A 15,000-nucleotide genomic window follows, 5' to 3' on the forward strand; every position below is an offset into this window, starting at 1 on the left:
ATGAGCCATGTGTCCCCCGAGCTCTAGAGGTATGGAGAACCCTATGAGCCATGTGTCCCCCGAGCTCTAGAGGTATGGAGAACCCTATGAGCCATGTGTCCGCCGAGCTCTAGAGGTATGGAGAACCCTATGAGCCATGTGTCCGCCGAGCTCTAGAGGTACGGAGAACCCTATGAGCCATGTGTCCGCCGAGCTCTTAGAGGTATGGAGAACCCTATGAGCCATGTGTCTGCCGAGCTCTAGAGGTACGGAGAACCCTATGAGCCATGTGTCCGCCGAGCTCTAGAGGTATGGAGAACCCTATGAGCCATGTGTCCCCCGAGCTCTAGAGGTATGGAGAACCCTATGAGCCATGTGTCCCCCGAGCTCTAGAGGTATGGAGAACCCTATGAGCCATGTGTCCGCCGAGCTCTAGAGGTATGGAGAACCCTATGAGCCATGTGTCCGCCGAGCTCTAGAGGTATGGAGAACCCTATGAGCCATGTGTCCGCCGAGCTCTAGAGGTACGGAGAACCCTATGAGCCATGTGTCCGCCGAGCTCTAGAGGTACGGAGAACCCTATGAGCCATGTGTCCGCCGAGCTCTAGAGGTACGGAGAACCCTATGAGCCATGTGTCCGCCGAGCTCTAGAGATACGGAGAACCCTATGAGCCATGTGTCCGCCGAGCTCTAGAGGTATGGAGAACCCTATGAGCCATGTGTCCGCCGAGCTCTAGAGGTACGGAGAACCCTATGAGCCATGTGTCCGCCGAGCTCTTAGAGGTATGGAGAACCCTATGAGCCATGTGTCTGCCGAGCTCTAGAGGTACGGAGAACCCTATGAGCCATGTGTCCGCCGAGCTCTAGAGGTATGGAGAACCCTATGAGCCATGTGTCCCCCGAGCTCTAGAGGTATGGAGAACCCTATGAGCCATGTGTCCCCCGAGCTCTAGAGGTATGGAGAACCCTATGAGCCATGTGTCCGCCGAGCTCTAGAGGTATGGAGAACCCTATGAGCCATGTGTCCGCCGAGCTCTAGAGGTACGGAGAACCCTATGAGCCATGTGTCCGCCGAGCTCTTAGAGGTATGGAGAACCCTATGAGCCATGTGTCTGCCGAGCTCTAGAGGTACGGAGAACCCTATGAGCCATGTGTCCGCCGAGCTCTAGAGGTATGGAGAACCCTATGAGCCATGTGTCCCCCGAGCTCTAGAGGTATGGAGAACCCTATGAGCCATGTGTCCCCCGAGCTCTAGAGGTATGGAGAACCCTATGAGCCATGTGTCCGCCGAGCTCTAGAGGTATGGAGAACCCTATGAGCCATGTGTCCGCCGAGCTCTAGAGGTATGGAGAACCCTATGAGCCATGTGTCCGCCGAGCTCTAGAGGTATGGAGAACCCTATGAGCCATGTGTCCGCCGAGCTCTAGAGGTATGGAGAACCCTATGAGCCATGTGTCCGACGAGCTCTAGAGGTACGGAGAACCCTATGAGCCATGTGTCCGCCGAGCTCTAGAGGTATGGAGAACCCTATGAGCCATGTGTCCGCCGAGCTCTAGAGGTATGGAGAACCCTATGAGCCATGTGTCCGCCGAGCTCTAGAGGTAAGGAGAACCCTGAGCCATGTGTCTGTGCGCCGCCGGAGACGAGAGCATGAGCAACTCCGCTTTTCAACGCCTCTGGCTCTAACATTATGCCACATTAGCGCCAAAACGCTATTAATTGTTTGAATTTCGCATTAAAACGTAATAATAATAATTACATCTTATTGTACATCCTGTGTGTGTGTGCCTGGGTTTGTGTGTGTGTGTGTGTTACCTTGCTGCCGTGTCCAGTGTGTTCTCTGCGCTGATGCTGATTCGCTGCAGCTCTTTGTTCTCCTGCTGTGATTGGCTGAGCTGTGTCCTCAGAGCGCGCAGCGACTGCTCCTTCCTCCTCAACTCCAGCTTAGCTTCTGACAAACTCTGACAAAACAATATTTATTTTATTTAGATAAATTACATTGTACGTTAATGTGTGTGTGTGTCTGTGTGAGTGTGTGTGTGTGTACCTGCACAGCCTGTGCTAGTGTATGTGTGTGTGTGTACCTGCACAGCCTGTGCGAGTGTGTGTGTGTGTACCTGCACAGCCTGTGTGTGTGTGTGAGAGAGAGAGAGTGTGTATGAGTGAGTGTGTGTGTGTGTGTGTGCGTGAGTGTGTCTACCTGCACAGCCTGTGTGTGAGTGTGTGTGTGTGAGAGAGAGAGTGTATGAGTGAGTGTGTGTGTGTGTGTACCTGCACAGCCTGTGTGTGAGTGTGTGCGTGTGAGAGAGAGAGTGTATGAGTGAGTGTGTGTGTGTGTGTGTACCTGCACAGCCTGTGCGAGTGTGCGGTCCTTCTCCAGCTCGTCCCCCGTGTGCAGCTCCATGCTGAGGCCCAGCTGTGAGAGCTGAGAGGCCTGGTCGTGCAGCAGAGCCTGAGCACGCTGCTCCCTCTGGAGGGCACTACTGAGCTCCTCACACACTCGCTCGAACTGCTGGAGCGGAGCACACGCCTGACACACACACACACACACACACACACACACACACACACACACACACACACACACACACACACACACACACACACACACACACACACACACACACACACACACACACACACACACACACACACACACACACACACACAGCGTTTTTGTGAATTATGGGGACTTTCCATAGGTGTAATGCATTTTAGACTTTACCAACTGTACATTCTATCCCCTTACACTGCCCCTAAACATCACACACACACACACACACACACACACACACACACACACACACACACACACACACACACACACACGTCTAAATACCAGGGCTCGACATTAAGCGTGTTCATGTGCTTTTTCTTCGGATATATAAATCGGTCACTCACTTGTCTGAGTAAGAAAAAAAAAGATTTTGTGTGTGTGTGTGTGTTGTAAATATAACTTATTCTGAAGCAATATTCTCCCCAGTGTTCAGTCAGCTTTGGCATATTTAAATCTGCATATCTGTGATATTCTTACCTTTATAAAGAGCAGGTTTCCCCTAATCGTACTAAATGTAGGCTATGGTTCAGGTTTCATATTATATTCTTAAATTTGATCAATACATTCAATTAAAATAAGACACTATAGGGCTGTAACCAATCAAATTAAATAATTTACACTGAAAATAACAACTGCATTATTTGAGAAATCTTTGATTGGATAAGATTGGGTGAGAGTTTTGAGATTTGTATTTTTGAATAAATAAATAAGAAATGTTGAAAAGTATATGAAACTAAACCACCAGTAGGGGGCAGCAGGTGAGTCTTAACCAGTGAGTCATTGAGTCGACTCATCGCCACTTACACTTAATTAATGATCATTCGTGTATTTTGGTGATTCGCTCGTTACTTTTTGAAGTTTTAATCCGCTTGTCTGGTCCGCTTGTTACTCGCCCTTAAAGAAATCCACTGGACACGTGTTAATGTCGAGCCCTGCAAATATCATCCGGTACATTATAATAAACATCAGTTAATAACTGGAAGCGTTTGCTGAGACTCACGGTGTGTGCGTCTCTGCCGGTGTGTGTGTGTCTGCCGGTGTGTGTGTGTCTAATGTGTGTGAGCTCCAGCCGCAGGTTCCTCCGCTCGACCTCCGTCGAATGCAGACGCTGTGTGAACTCCAGGATGTGCTTCTGAAGAGACGCCATCATTATCTGCACACACACACACACACACACACACACACACGTTTATTTTTGGGAAATGTGGGGACATTCCACAGACATATGGCTTTTATACTGAACACACCGTATATCCCCTTTACACCACTGCCCCTAAACTAGGGCTGTGCGATACGGACAACACACAAACATGCTTTACAGTTATAAATGCATTCTGAGTGAATTTGAAACATATTTCCAAAGGAAACAAATTTGAGCTTTATCGAAAAGTTAACACGTCTCTAGAACAGACAAATGGCCTAAATAAATAAATAAAATATATCTACAGTATTGTTCAAAATAATAGCAGTACAATGTGACTAACCAGAATAATCAAGGTTTTTAGTATATTTTTTATTGCTACGTGGCAAACAAGTTACCAGTAGGTTCAGTAGATTCTCAGAAAACAAATGAGACCCAGCATTCATGATATGCACGCTCTTAAGGCTGTGCAATTGGGCAATTAGTTGAAAGGGGTGTGTTCAAAAAAATAGCAGTGTCTACCTTTGACTGTACAAACTCAAAACTATTTTGTACAAACATTTTTTTTTCTGGGATTTAGCAATCCTGTGAATCACTAAACTAATATTTAGTTGTATGACCACAGTTTTTTAAAACTGCTTGACATCTGTGTGGCATGGAGTCAACCAACTTGTGGCACCTCTCAGCTGTTATTCCACTCCATGATTCTTTAACAACATTCCACAATTCATTCACATTTCTTGGTTTTGCTTCAGAAACAGCATTTTTGATATCACCCCACAAGTTCTCAATTGGATTAAGGTCTGGAGATTGGGCTGGCCACTCCATAACATTAATTTTGTTGGTTTGGAACCAAGACTTTGCCCGTTTACTAGTGTGTTTTGGGTCATTGTCTTGTTGAAACAACCGTTTCAAGGGCATGTCCTCTTCAGCATAGGGCAACATGACCTCTTCAAGTATTTTAACATATGCAAACTGATCCATGATCCCTGGTATGCGATAAATAGGCCCAACACCATAGTAGGAGAAACATGCCCATATCATGATGCTTGCACCTCCATGCTTCGCTGTCTTCACTGTGTACTGTGGCTTGAATTCAGAGTTTGGGGGTCGTCTCAAAAACTGCCTGTGGCCCTTGGACCCAAAAAGAACAATTTTACTCTCATCAGTCCACAAAATGTTCCTCCATTTCTCTTTAGGCCAGTTGATGTGTTCTTTGGCAAATTGTAACCTCTTCTGCACATGCCTTTTTTTTAACAGAGGGACTTTGCGGGGGATTCTTGAAAATAGATTAGCTTCACACAGACGTCTTCTAACTGTCACAGTACTTACAGGTAACTCCAGACTGTCTCTGATCATCCTGGAGGTGATCATTGGCTGAGCCTTTGCCATTCTGGTTATTCTTCTATCCATTTTGATGGTTGTCTTCCGTTTTCTTCCACGTCTCTCTGGTTTTGCTCTCCATTTTAAGGCATTGGAGATCATTTTAGCTGAACAGCCTATCATTTTTTGCACCTCTTTATAGGTTTTCCCCTCTCTAATCAACTTTTTAATCAAAGTACGCTGTTCTTCTGAACAATGTCTTGAACGACCCATTTTCCTCAGCTTTCAAATGCATGTTCAACAAGTGTTGGCTTCATCCTTAAATAGGGGCCACCTGATTCACACCTGTTTCTTCACAAAATTGATGACCTCAGTGATTGAATGCCACACTGCTATTTTTTTGAACACACCCCTTTCAACTAATTGCCCAATTGCACAGCCTTAAGAGCGTGCATATCATGAATACTGGGTCTCATTTGTTTTCTGAGAATCTACTGAACCTACTGGTAACTTGTTTGCCACGTAGCAATAAAAAATATACTAAAAACCTTGATTATTCTGGTTAGTCACATTGTACTGCTATTATTTTGAACAAGACTGTAACTACTTTGACATTAAAAACAAAACTAAACTATTTTACTGGCTGCAACAATGTGAAAAAAACAAACAAAAAACAAAAAAACACAAAACGGGCTCAACACAAAGAGGTCTGAGACCACATTCCTACTAAAGTGGACCAAAAAGGATCTGAGTCCTCTTTTAGGTACAGGGACAGTGTGAACATAAAGAGAACTGGGTCCTTTTTCACTTGGTTCACTTCTTGGTCTTCTTAAAGGAGTCTGAGTTTGGTTCTTTTAAGGAGGACCCAAGTGTGAAAACACTAACAGTCTGAACACAAAGCGGTCTGAGACCACATTCCAAAGGACCCAGTTCTCTTTATGTTCACACTGTCCCTGTACCTAAAAGAGGACTCAGATCCTTTTTGGTCCACTTTAGTAGGAATGTGGTTTCAGACCTCTTTGTGTTCAGACTGTTAGGGTGTTTTCACAATTGGGTCCTCCTTAAAAGAACCAAACTCAGACTCCTTTAAGAGGACACAAGTGTGAAAACACCCTAACTCGATATATGGCAGTGTGTGTGTGTGTGTGTGTGTGTGCACCTTGCTGTTCCAGTAGCTGTGTTTATTTTGTTGCGCGTGGAGTCCGTCACGCAGTCGCCGTACCAGCGAGTCCTTCCCATAATGCCCACAGCACTGAGAGTCCACATCCGACAGCAGCCGCTCCAACAGCTTCCTGCATGCCCTTTGAGCCGCCGACATCACATCAGCCGAATCTGGCAGTCACATGATCAGCGTTACAGAACTATCCCTACAGTCACACCGATCTACAAACCCAATTCAAAAAAGTTGGGACACTGTACAAATTGTGAATAAAAACATAATGCAATAATGTGGAAGTTTCAATATTGTATTCAGAATACACCATAGATGGCATATCAAATGTTTAAACTGAGAAAATGTGTCATTTTAAGGGGAAAATAAGTTGATTTTATATTTCATGGCATCAACACATCTCTCAGAGTTGTGCCGTGGCCATGTTTCCCCCTGTGTGTCATCCCCTCTTCTGTTTAAATCAGTCTGCAAACGTCTGGGACTGAGGAGACGAGCTGCTCAAGTTTAGGAATAGGAATGTTGTCCATTCTTGACTAATACAGGCTTCTAGCTGCTCAACTGTCTCAGGTCTTCTTTATCGCATCTTCATCTTTATTTTATTTATTTCAAAGTGTTTTTATTGTTTTAAATGTACATGACACAAACAAACCAACATACATTCTCTTGTCATACAAGGCATCACTATCCACAAACCTCATACTCTACAGACATGCTCTCACATATCCCCTTTCGTCGCAGATTACATCTGAAGTTATCCAAAGCATACTGAGAATGCACACACAACAAACAAACAAAACTAAAATAAAAAAGGGGAGGGGGAGATGAGAACCTGACTTTTATTTTATTTTATTAATCTAAAGAATTAGCATCAAATGCATTTTCATAATAATCCAAGAAAGGTTGCCATGCATTCTGAAACCTTTCTGCTGAGTTTTGGACTGTAGTTCTTAACTTTTCAAGCTGAAGGAAAGACATAATTTCGCACACCCAGCGTGAGTGTTTTGGAGGTGAGGAAGATTTCCAATTTGTAAGAATTAGTCGGCGTGCTAACAGTGTAGACTATAGGGAATGCTATTAATTGAGACTGGCCTCTTGAGACCCCGACTTTTGTGTGTACCACCCCAAATACTGCAATGGTAGGATCCGGATCAATATTCTTTTTACAAATGTAGGTGAATGTATTAAATATCTCAGACCAGAATGTTCCTATGCTTGGGCATGACCAGAACGTGTGAGCCAAAGAAGCAGGGGCTTGGTGACATCGTGCACATTTGGGATCAACATTAGGATATATTTTGGCCCATTTGGTCCTAGAGAGGTGCAGGCGATTAAATACTTTGAATTGTATCAACCTGTGCCTAACACAGATAGACGATGTGCATGTTTTGTGTATTACTCTTTGCCAAATTTCATCTGTCAATTCAATATTTAGATCCCCCTCCCACTGAACCTTATGGGACAGAAGAGATGGGCATTTCATGGCCTGGATAGCAGTGTACAGCCGGGAGACACCGCCTGAGAGATAAGGCTTGACCGTCAGACAGTGATCGAGAGGGACAATATTTGGTTTTGAAGGGAATGAACGAAACCTGAAGATACCTGAAGAAATGTGTTTTTGGTAAACTTAATTCAAAACTTAATTTAAAAAATAAAAAAGATCTCCCACACTGTTTATGCCTTTTCTCGCCCAGGTGAGAAAGGCCGTATCTATAAGTGATGGCTTAGAAACCCTTAAAGACCTAGAACATGTTTGGGGCGCCTGATCTGCCTCTACTTTTCTTCGTTTTTCTCCCCCATTCTAGCAGTTAGCATCAAGTGCTATATATCATTTTAAACAGGAGAACCTGAAGTTTCCATCTAGCTCATTTGATGTCCCAATTTTACATTTATTTATTCTGAGAATGGATTAAATTAATATAATTTCAAGAAAAATGGCAGCAAAAATGGTATGTTTTTACTGTGAACTCGAACAGAACTTCATGAAGTTTGGATTTTTTCCTTTAGAAAGTTAGACTTGGTTGTTTTACACTTCCAGATTAAATTTTGTCTACATGTAACAATCCCTCAGCAAGTTATAGCCATTTATTATAACATTATTCTAGGCGTTTCTAGGTTTTTGAGTGAAAACAGGTGTATTTTATTTAATGATAATATGTCCTAAAACGTTCAAGTAATAAAGTAAATAGAAAGATTGTAATATCATAACACTGAAACAAACATTTTTCTTCAGAGAAATATATTATAATTTGAGCATTAAAAACAAACGCAAACAATACATCAAGTTGTGACAAGAAACCGTGAAATAAAATATACTGAGGCTACTTTTACATGTGGGCGGCTATTTTCATAAACGGACATTTCAACCTCTCTGCACATAATCTTCTCAAACACTAATTGAGGAAAATATAATAGTGCAAATGTGTAAAACACAAACTACATACAAATAGATAAATATACTGACTGTGTGCTGTGCTCTGAGAGAGAGCGCTTTGCACGCGTTTATTTCTGTTTGGTTTCATGATGGACGCAAATTCACACCCACGTTCATTTTTCAGAGAAACGTGATTCGTGGTTCAAAAGACCAAACACTGTGTTTATTGGTTGAGTTGATGAAAGTTTCAACGAATCTGGGCATAGGGGGGTGGGACTAATACAAAATAATAATTTCTGTTTGGCTCAGGGGAACAACCCACGTGTGTTTCCTGGACAAATCAATGCTGCATATTTTGATGATGCATCGATGCTGACTGTGGAGCCTCTGAGTGATCAATCGCGAGACATATTATACCTATGGAAAGTGGAGATTCTCCTCTTTATGGTGCAGTTTACAGCATACAGATTGGATTTGCGGTTTAAAAGTTATTAAACATTTTAGAACGATAGTTATTTTTAGCCGCGGGCGGCTGTCTCGATCTTTAAGGGTTAGAGAAAGTTTGAGGACAGAGGCATGGACACCAAAGCTTGTATGTGACCAAAATGTTTGCGAGATTGGGTCCATATACGCGAGCTGCCTCTTACAATAGGACTGTCCGGCAGTGGAGCACATAACATTGAGGCCAAAGAGGCGGACGAGCATGAATGTTGTTCCATTAGACACCAACTCAAGCTACTCCCACCCATCGAAGCTCCATACCATATTACTAATTTGTGAATGTTTGCAGCCCAATAATATTATAAAAAATTTGGTAGAGCTAGTCCAGCATTCTCCTTACGTCTCTCGAGAACTGTTTTCCGTACGCGAGGTATAGTTTTGTTCCATATAAATGTACTGATGTGCCTGTCAAGTTCCTTGAAGAATGATTTGGGTATGAAAATTGGGACTGTTTGGAATAAATACAAGATCTTAGGTAACGTTACCATCTTTATTGAATTAATACGTCCAGCCAGGGACAGAGGCAAATTAGACCAACGATTAAGATTCTCCTTGATCTGTCCTAAGGCTGATTTGAAGTTATTTTGGAATAGGTCCTTATATCTACTTGTAACACTTACTCCCAGGTATGTCATGGTAAATGGTAAATGGACTGCATTTATATAGCTTTACATTTTTGCCTCACATTCACCCATTCATACACCGACGGCGATGTCAGCCATGTAAGACGCCATCAGCTCGTCGGGAGCAGCTGGGGTTAGGTGTCTTGCTCATGGACACTTCGACACTTGGTCAGGTGGAACCGGGGATTGAACCACCAACCTTTCGGTTTGTAGACAACCTACATGAACCACTGAGCCACTGCAGCCCCCACTGAGCCACTGCCGCCCCTATGGGACCCTCTGTAGTCCTGAATGGGTATGAGTCAAAGGATCGATTCCGAGCTAAAACATTTATTGGGAACACTTTTGGTGAGATTAATCTTATACCCAGAAGATTTACCAAATTGATAAATGATGTCTAAAAATTCTGGGATTGAAGTCTCTGGATCCGATATAAACATCAGCAAATCATCGGCATACAATGACACTTTATGAATCAGGCCTCCCCTCGTGATACCCCGTATATTGTTATTACATCGCAAAGCCGCGGCAAGTGGCTTAATGACCAGATCAAAGAGAAGAGGGGACAACCCTGTCGTGTCCCTCTCTGAACAATGAAATATAGCGAATTAAAGTTATTAGTCCTCACTCTAGCTTGGGGTGCTGCATACAGCGTCCGAATCCAAGAAATAAAGATTGGACCGAAGCCGAATTTGCTTAGAGTTTTGAAAAGGTGTCCATACTCAATTCGATCGAAGGCTTTATGTGCGTCTAGTGAGATCACAATTTCTGGCGAGTGAATCGAATGTTTAGAGTATATTATGTTAAAGAGGCGACGTAAATTGTGAAAAGACTGCCTGCCCTTTACAAAGCCTGTTTGGTCAGGATGCACAATTTTTGGTACTATAGATTCCAATCTTAAGGAGAGAATCTTTGTAAGTATTTTATAATCACATGTGAGCAGGCTGATCGGGCGATAAGACTCACATTTAGTGGGGTCTTTGCCCTTTTTGGGAAGGACAGATCTTGTGGCTTGGGTCATAGATGTAGGCAGCTTCTCTTGTTTGAGTGATTCATTGTAGACAAGGCACAATAAAGGTATCCATTTAGAGGCAAAACCTTATAAAACTCAATTGGATACTCATCTGGGCCTGGTGCCTTTCTATTTTTCATTGATCTAATTGCTTGACTAATCTCAGTTTCAAATATCGACTGCTCAAGAATGGCCTTATCCTCCTCAGCTATAGTCGGGAGAGTTACATTGTCAAGAAATACATGATCATTAGGATTGTCTGAAGAATATAAGGATGAATAAAATAATCTGAATTGCTCATTAATGTCTTTGGAATCAAGCTTAACTTCTCCATCCGCAGTTTGAATTTTTGTAATAAAATCGGCAGCAGAATATTGACGCAGCTGATGAGAGAGTAACCTACTTGCCCGCTCTCCATGTTCGTAAAAGTTTTGTCTAGATTTCAGAAATTTCTCTCCTGCTTCTGTGGAGGCAAGAAGATCAAATTCAGTTTGCAATGCTATTCTTTTTTTCCGGAGGTCAGCTGTAGGGGCTGAGGAGTGTTGCTGGTCAACATCGTGGATTAGATTGATCAACTCATTGTAACGTCTAGACCTGCTTCTATTGAGACGGGCAGTGTATTCTTTAATTTGACCCCTAATATATGCTTTAAGAGTTTCACAAAGTATTAAAATATTGGTGTCTGGCAGCTGGTTAGTTTCAATAAAGAAATCAATCTGTGCAGAAATAAAGTCTAGAAATGTTTCATCAGACAACAAAGATGTATTAAATTGCCAGTTGCATTGAATTGGCCTTCTACGGTGGAGCCAAAGCTCCATAGTGACTGGAGAGTGGTCAGAGATAACAATAGTTTCATAACTGCAAGACTTAACTGATGAAAGCATTTTTTGATCCAGCAAAAAGAAATCTATTCTTGAATATGTTTGATGGACAGCGGAGAAGAAGGAATACTCTTTTAACGTAGGATTCTTAAATCTCCATGGATCTACTACACCAGTAGAACCGCAAAAAGCATTTATAATAGTTGCAGATTTGGAGGAGGAAGGAGGGGCTGTAAATACTTCGGAACGGTCTAGAGAAGGTTTAAGAACCGTATTAAAGTCTCCTTCCAGAATCAGATGATGTGTGCCCAGCTCTGGTATACGCCAAACAGTTCTTTAAAAAAGTCTGGGTTATCCCAATTCTGAGCATACACACTAACTAGGACCACTGGTACGATATAAAGTCTGCCCTGAACAATCACAAAACGCCCACATTTATCCCTAATAGCACTGGTTTGTATAAATTGTACATTTTTGCCAATCAAGATGGCTGTACCACGAAGTTTAGAGTTTAATTCAGAGCGGTAGACCTGTGATACACATCCTCTCTTTAATTTAGGAATGTCTGTTGCACGAAGGTGTGTTTCCTGTAGGAAAATGATCTCTGCGTTCAATTTGTTCAAATGTGAAAACACCTTACTCCGCTTTACAGGATGATCGAGTCCCCTCACGTTCCAGCTCACACATTTAGTCGTAGGTCTATTCATTCTATCTGCCGAAGCCATGGCTGATAAAGTCCAACTCAATGATATTGTGATAACTCATCTCCACCTCTGATAAAGAAAGATTGCATATGAGGAAAAATAAAATATAATTTATAAATATAGTCACAATAGGCCTACTTTAAAACAGTCAAATTATCCATACTTGTTTCCTACAAATATTAGTAGACAGTTCTAGATGGGGTGTGTGTGTGGGGGGGGGGGGGGGGGGGGGGAGAAAAAAAGGAGAAGGAGAAAATAATAATAATTTAATAAATAAATAAATAAATAAATAATAAAATATAAAAAAAACGCCTCAATCCGCACATGCAACTAGCCATCAGTAACGTTACACCCTCTGTCCGAGGTCACTGAGCTGATCCAATGCCCCATGGCATTACGCTGCAGCAATATTGATCCCCAACAACAGTCGGTTTGGTTCACTCCAATACTTCCACCAAGTATAGCGTTACCGTGGTATGTAGCCGAACAAGCTCCCATATTAGTCCCTCATAAGTCCCCTGACGAAGGTAGCCGCCTTCTCCGGCTCAGTAAAGCTCTTCTGCTGGCCGTCTCGAGTCGTAATTCTCAGTTTTGAGGGATACAACAGCCCGTATTTTATTCCCTCGCATTGCTGTAATAACTGTCTCACCTGTCCGAACGCCGCTCTCTGTCGCGCCACATTCTGCGTGTAATCGGGGAACACTCTGATATTGTCGCCATTTTCATATACAAGTTTTGGAGATGTAGCAGCCTTTCGCAGAATGCTTTCCTTCTCTTGATAGTAGTGGCACTTGACGACAAAAGCTCTCGGTGGTTGCCCATTTCCCGGGGCTTGCTGCGAGGTACGGTGAGCCGTATCGATAACGGGCGGCTCGTCCAGGCCCATCACTTTTTGTAAAAGGTTTGCAACGAAGGTGCTCGCTGAAACGCCTGCTTCTCGTCCTTCTTTAACCCCAAAGATGCGTAAATTACATCTCCGTGATCTCGCTTCCAAGTCCTCAGCCTTTGCAGCCAAACTCACCACCTCTTTTTTCAGTTCAGTCACCTGTTGCTCCAGATTAGCGATAGCATCCGAGTGAGTGTTAGCTGCAGTTTCCAAACCTGCGGTGCGCTCCTCTAGCGCGTTAGCTTTGATGTTAGCCTGATCGATTGCACCCTTCAGTTCATCTCTCAAACCACTGATTTGTTTGCGTATTTCTTCATTTTGCATCTCCGCTTTCTCATCCATTTTCGCCAGCAGTTCGTTTCTTAATGAATTTATTGCTTGTAGTATAGCTGACTGCCCCGAACTTGTGCTTTCCGCTGGCTCGTTGGCTTTACCAGCCTTCCTCAGGTCCGGCATATTTATAAGCGGCTTAACTCAACAGAATAAAAAACAAAAATATAAAACGTTTTATCCATGCACACAGTGTCTGTGTGGGTTCAACAACGAAAAAGGTGTCTTGTTGAAGAATTTTAAGGTTCACGTGGGAGAGCTCAGTTAGACACGTCTACATCCCTTCGAGGCCCAACCGGAAGTCCGCATCTTCCTCTTTATGATGCGCCAAATGTTTTCTAATGGAGAAAGATCTGGACTGCCGGCTGGCCATTTCAGTGCCGGATCCTTCTTCTACACAGCCATGATGTTGTAATTGATGCAGTGTGTGCTCTGGCATTGTCATGTTGGAGAATGCGAGGGCTTCCCTGAAAGAGACGCCGTCTGGATGGAGCAGATGTTGTTCTAGAACTTGGATAGACCTTTCAGCATTGATGGCCTTTCCAGATGTGTAAGCTGCCCATGCCACACACACTCATGAACCCCAGACCATCAGAGATCAGCTTCTGAACTGAGCGCTGAGAACAGCTTGGGTTGTCCTCGTCCTCTTCATTCCAGATGGCGTCCCAGTTTTCCAAAAAGAACGTCACATGTTGATTCGTCTGACCCCAGAACAGTTTTCCACTTTGCCACAGTCCATTTTAAACGAGCCTTGGCCCAGAGGAAACGCCTGCGCTTCTGGATCATGTTTAGATATGGCTTCTTCTTTGACCTGTAGAGTTTTAGCCGGCGACGGCCAATGGCGCGGTGGATTGTGTTCACCAATGTTTTCTGGAAGTATTCCTGAGCCCATGTTGTGATGTCCATTACAGGAGCATTCCTGTGTGTGATGCAGTGCCGTCTAATGCTGCGTTCACACTGCATGCGAATGACATGAATAAATATGTTTGCACGAAGTTGGACGCGTGAACATTTTGAATCCATTCGCTTCATTCGTGTGACATTCACTACACAACAGACAGACGCGAATTCGCATCATGGGAGGGGGTTTAGGCAGCGGCAGTCGGCGGAAGGACTAGCCGAGCTAAGGCCGCTCTCGCCGGGGTTAATGAGCTCCGCTGATCGCCGGGGTTAATGAGCTCCGCTGATCGCCGGGGTTAATGAGCTCCGCTGATCGCCGGGGTTAATGAGCTCCGCTGATCGCCGGGGTTAATGAGCTCCGCTGATCGCCGGGGTTAATGAGCTCTGCTGATCGCCGGGGTTAATGAGCTCTGCTGATCGCCGGGGTTAATGAGCTCCGCTGATCGCCGGGGTTAATGAGCTCCGCTGATCGCCGGGGTTAATGAGCTCCGCTGATCGCTGGGGTTAATGAGCTCCGCTGATCGCCGGGGTTAATGAGCTCCGCTGATCGCCGGGGTTAATGAGCTCCGCTGATCGCCGGGGTTAATGAGCTCCGCTGATCGCCGGGGTCTCACACCTCCGAAAACACCAGATCAAATTTTCAAATAGGCGCTCTCTTAATAAATAAACCACATATTTGAG

At 43.9% G+C, this 15,000-nt stretch overlaps 1 protein-coding gene across 4 annotated transcripts in view; it reads right to left on the bottom strand.

The window, feature by feature from the left end:
- The window catches only part of LOC137078216 (coiled-coil domain-containing protein 171-like), a 79,196-nt gene that overhangs the window by 17,193 nt on the left and 47,003 nt on the right, over nucleotides 1-15,000 (bottom strand). For 3 of the 4 annotated variants that reach the window (XM_067445344.1, XM_067445343.1, XM_067445340.1), the window contains 4 exons: nucleotides 6,160-6,332; nucleotides 3,537-3,689; nucleotides 2,324-2,509; nucleotides 1,795-1,940 (listed from right to left, as the gene is read on the bottom strand). In XM_067445344.1, coding sequence (XP_067301445.1) covers nucleotides 1,795-1,940; nucleotides 2,324-2,509; nucleotides 3,537-3,689; nucleotides 6,160-6,332 — 658 coding nt within the window. The remainder of the gene's footprint in view (nucleotides 1-1,794; nucleotides 1,941-2,323; nucleotides 2,510-3,536; nucleotides 3,690-6,159; nucleotides 6,333-15,000) is intronic. The other variant, XM_067445342.1, reaches the window with a different exon arrangement.

The sequence above is a fragment of the Pseudorasbora parva genome, chromosome 6 (genome assembly GCF_024679245.1).
Source record: "Pseudorasbora parva isolate DD20220531a chromosome 6, ASM2467924v1, whole genome shotgun sequence".
Taxonomy (NCBI): domain Eukaryota; kingdom Metazoa; phylum Chordata; class Actinopteri; order Cypriniformes; family Gobionidae; genus Pseudorasbora; species Pseudorasbora parva.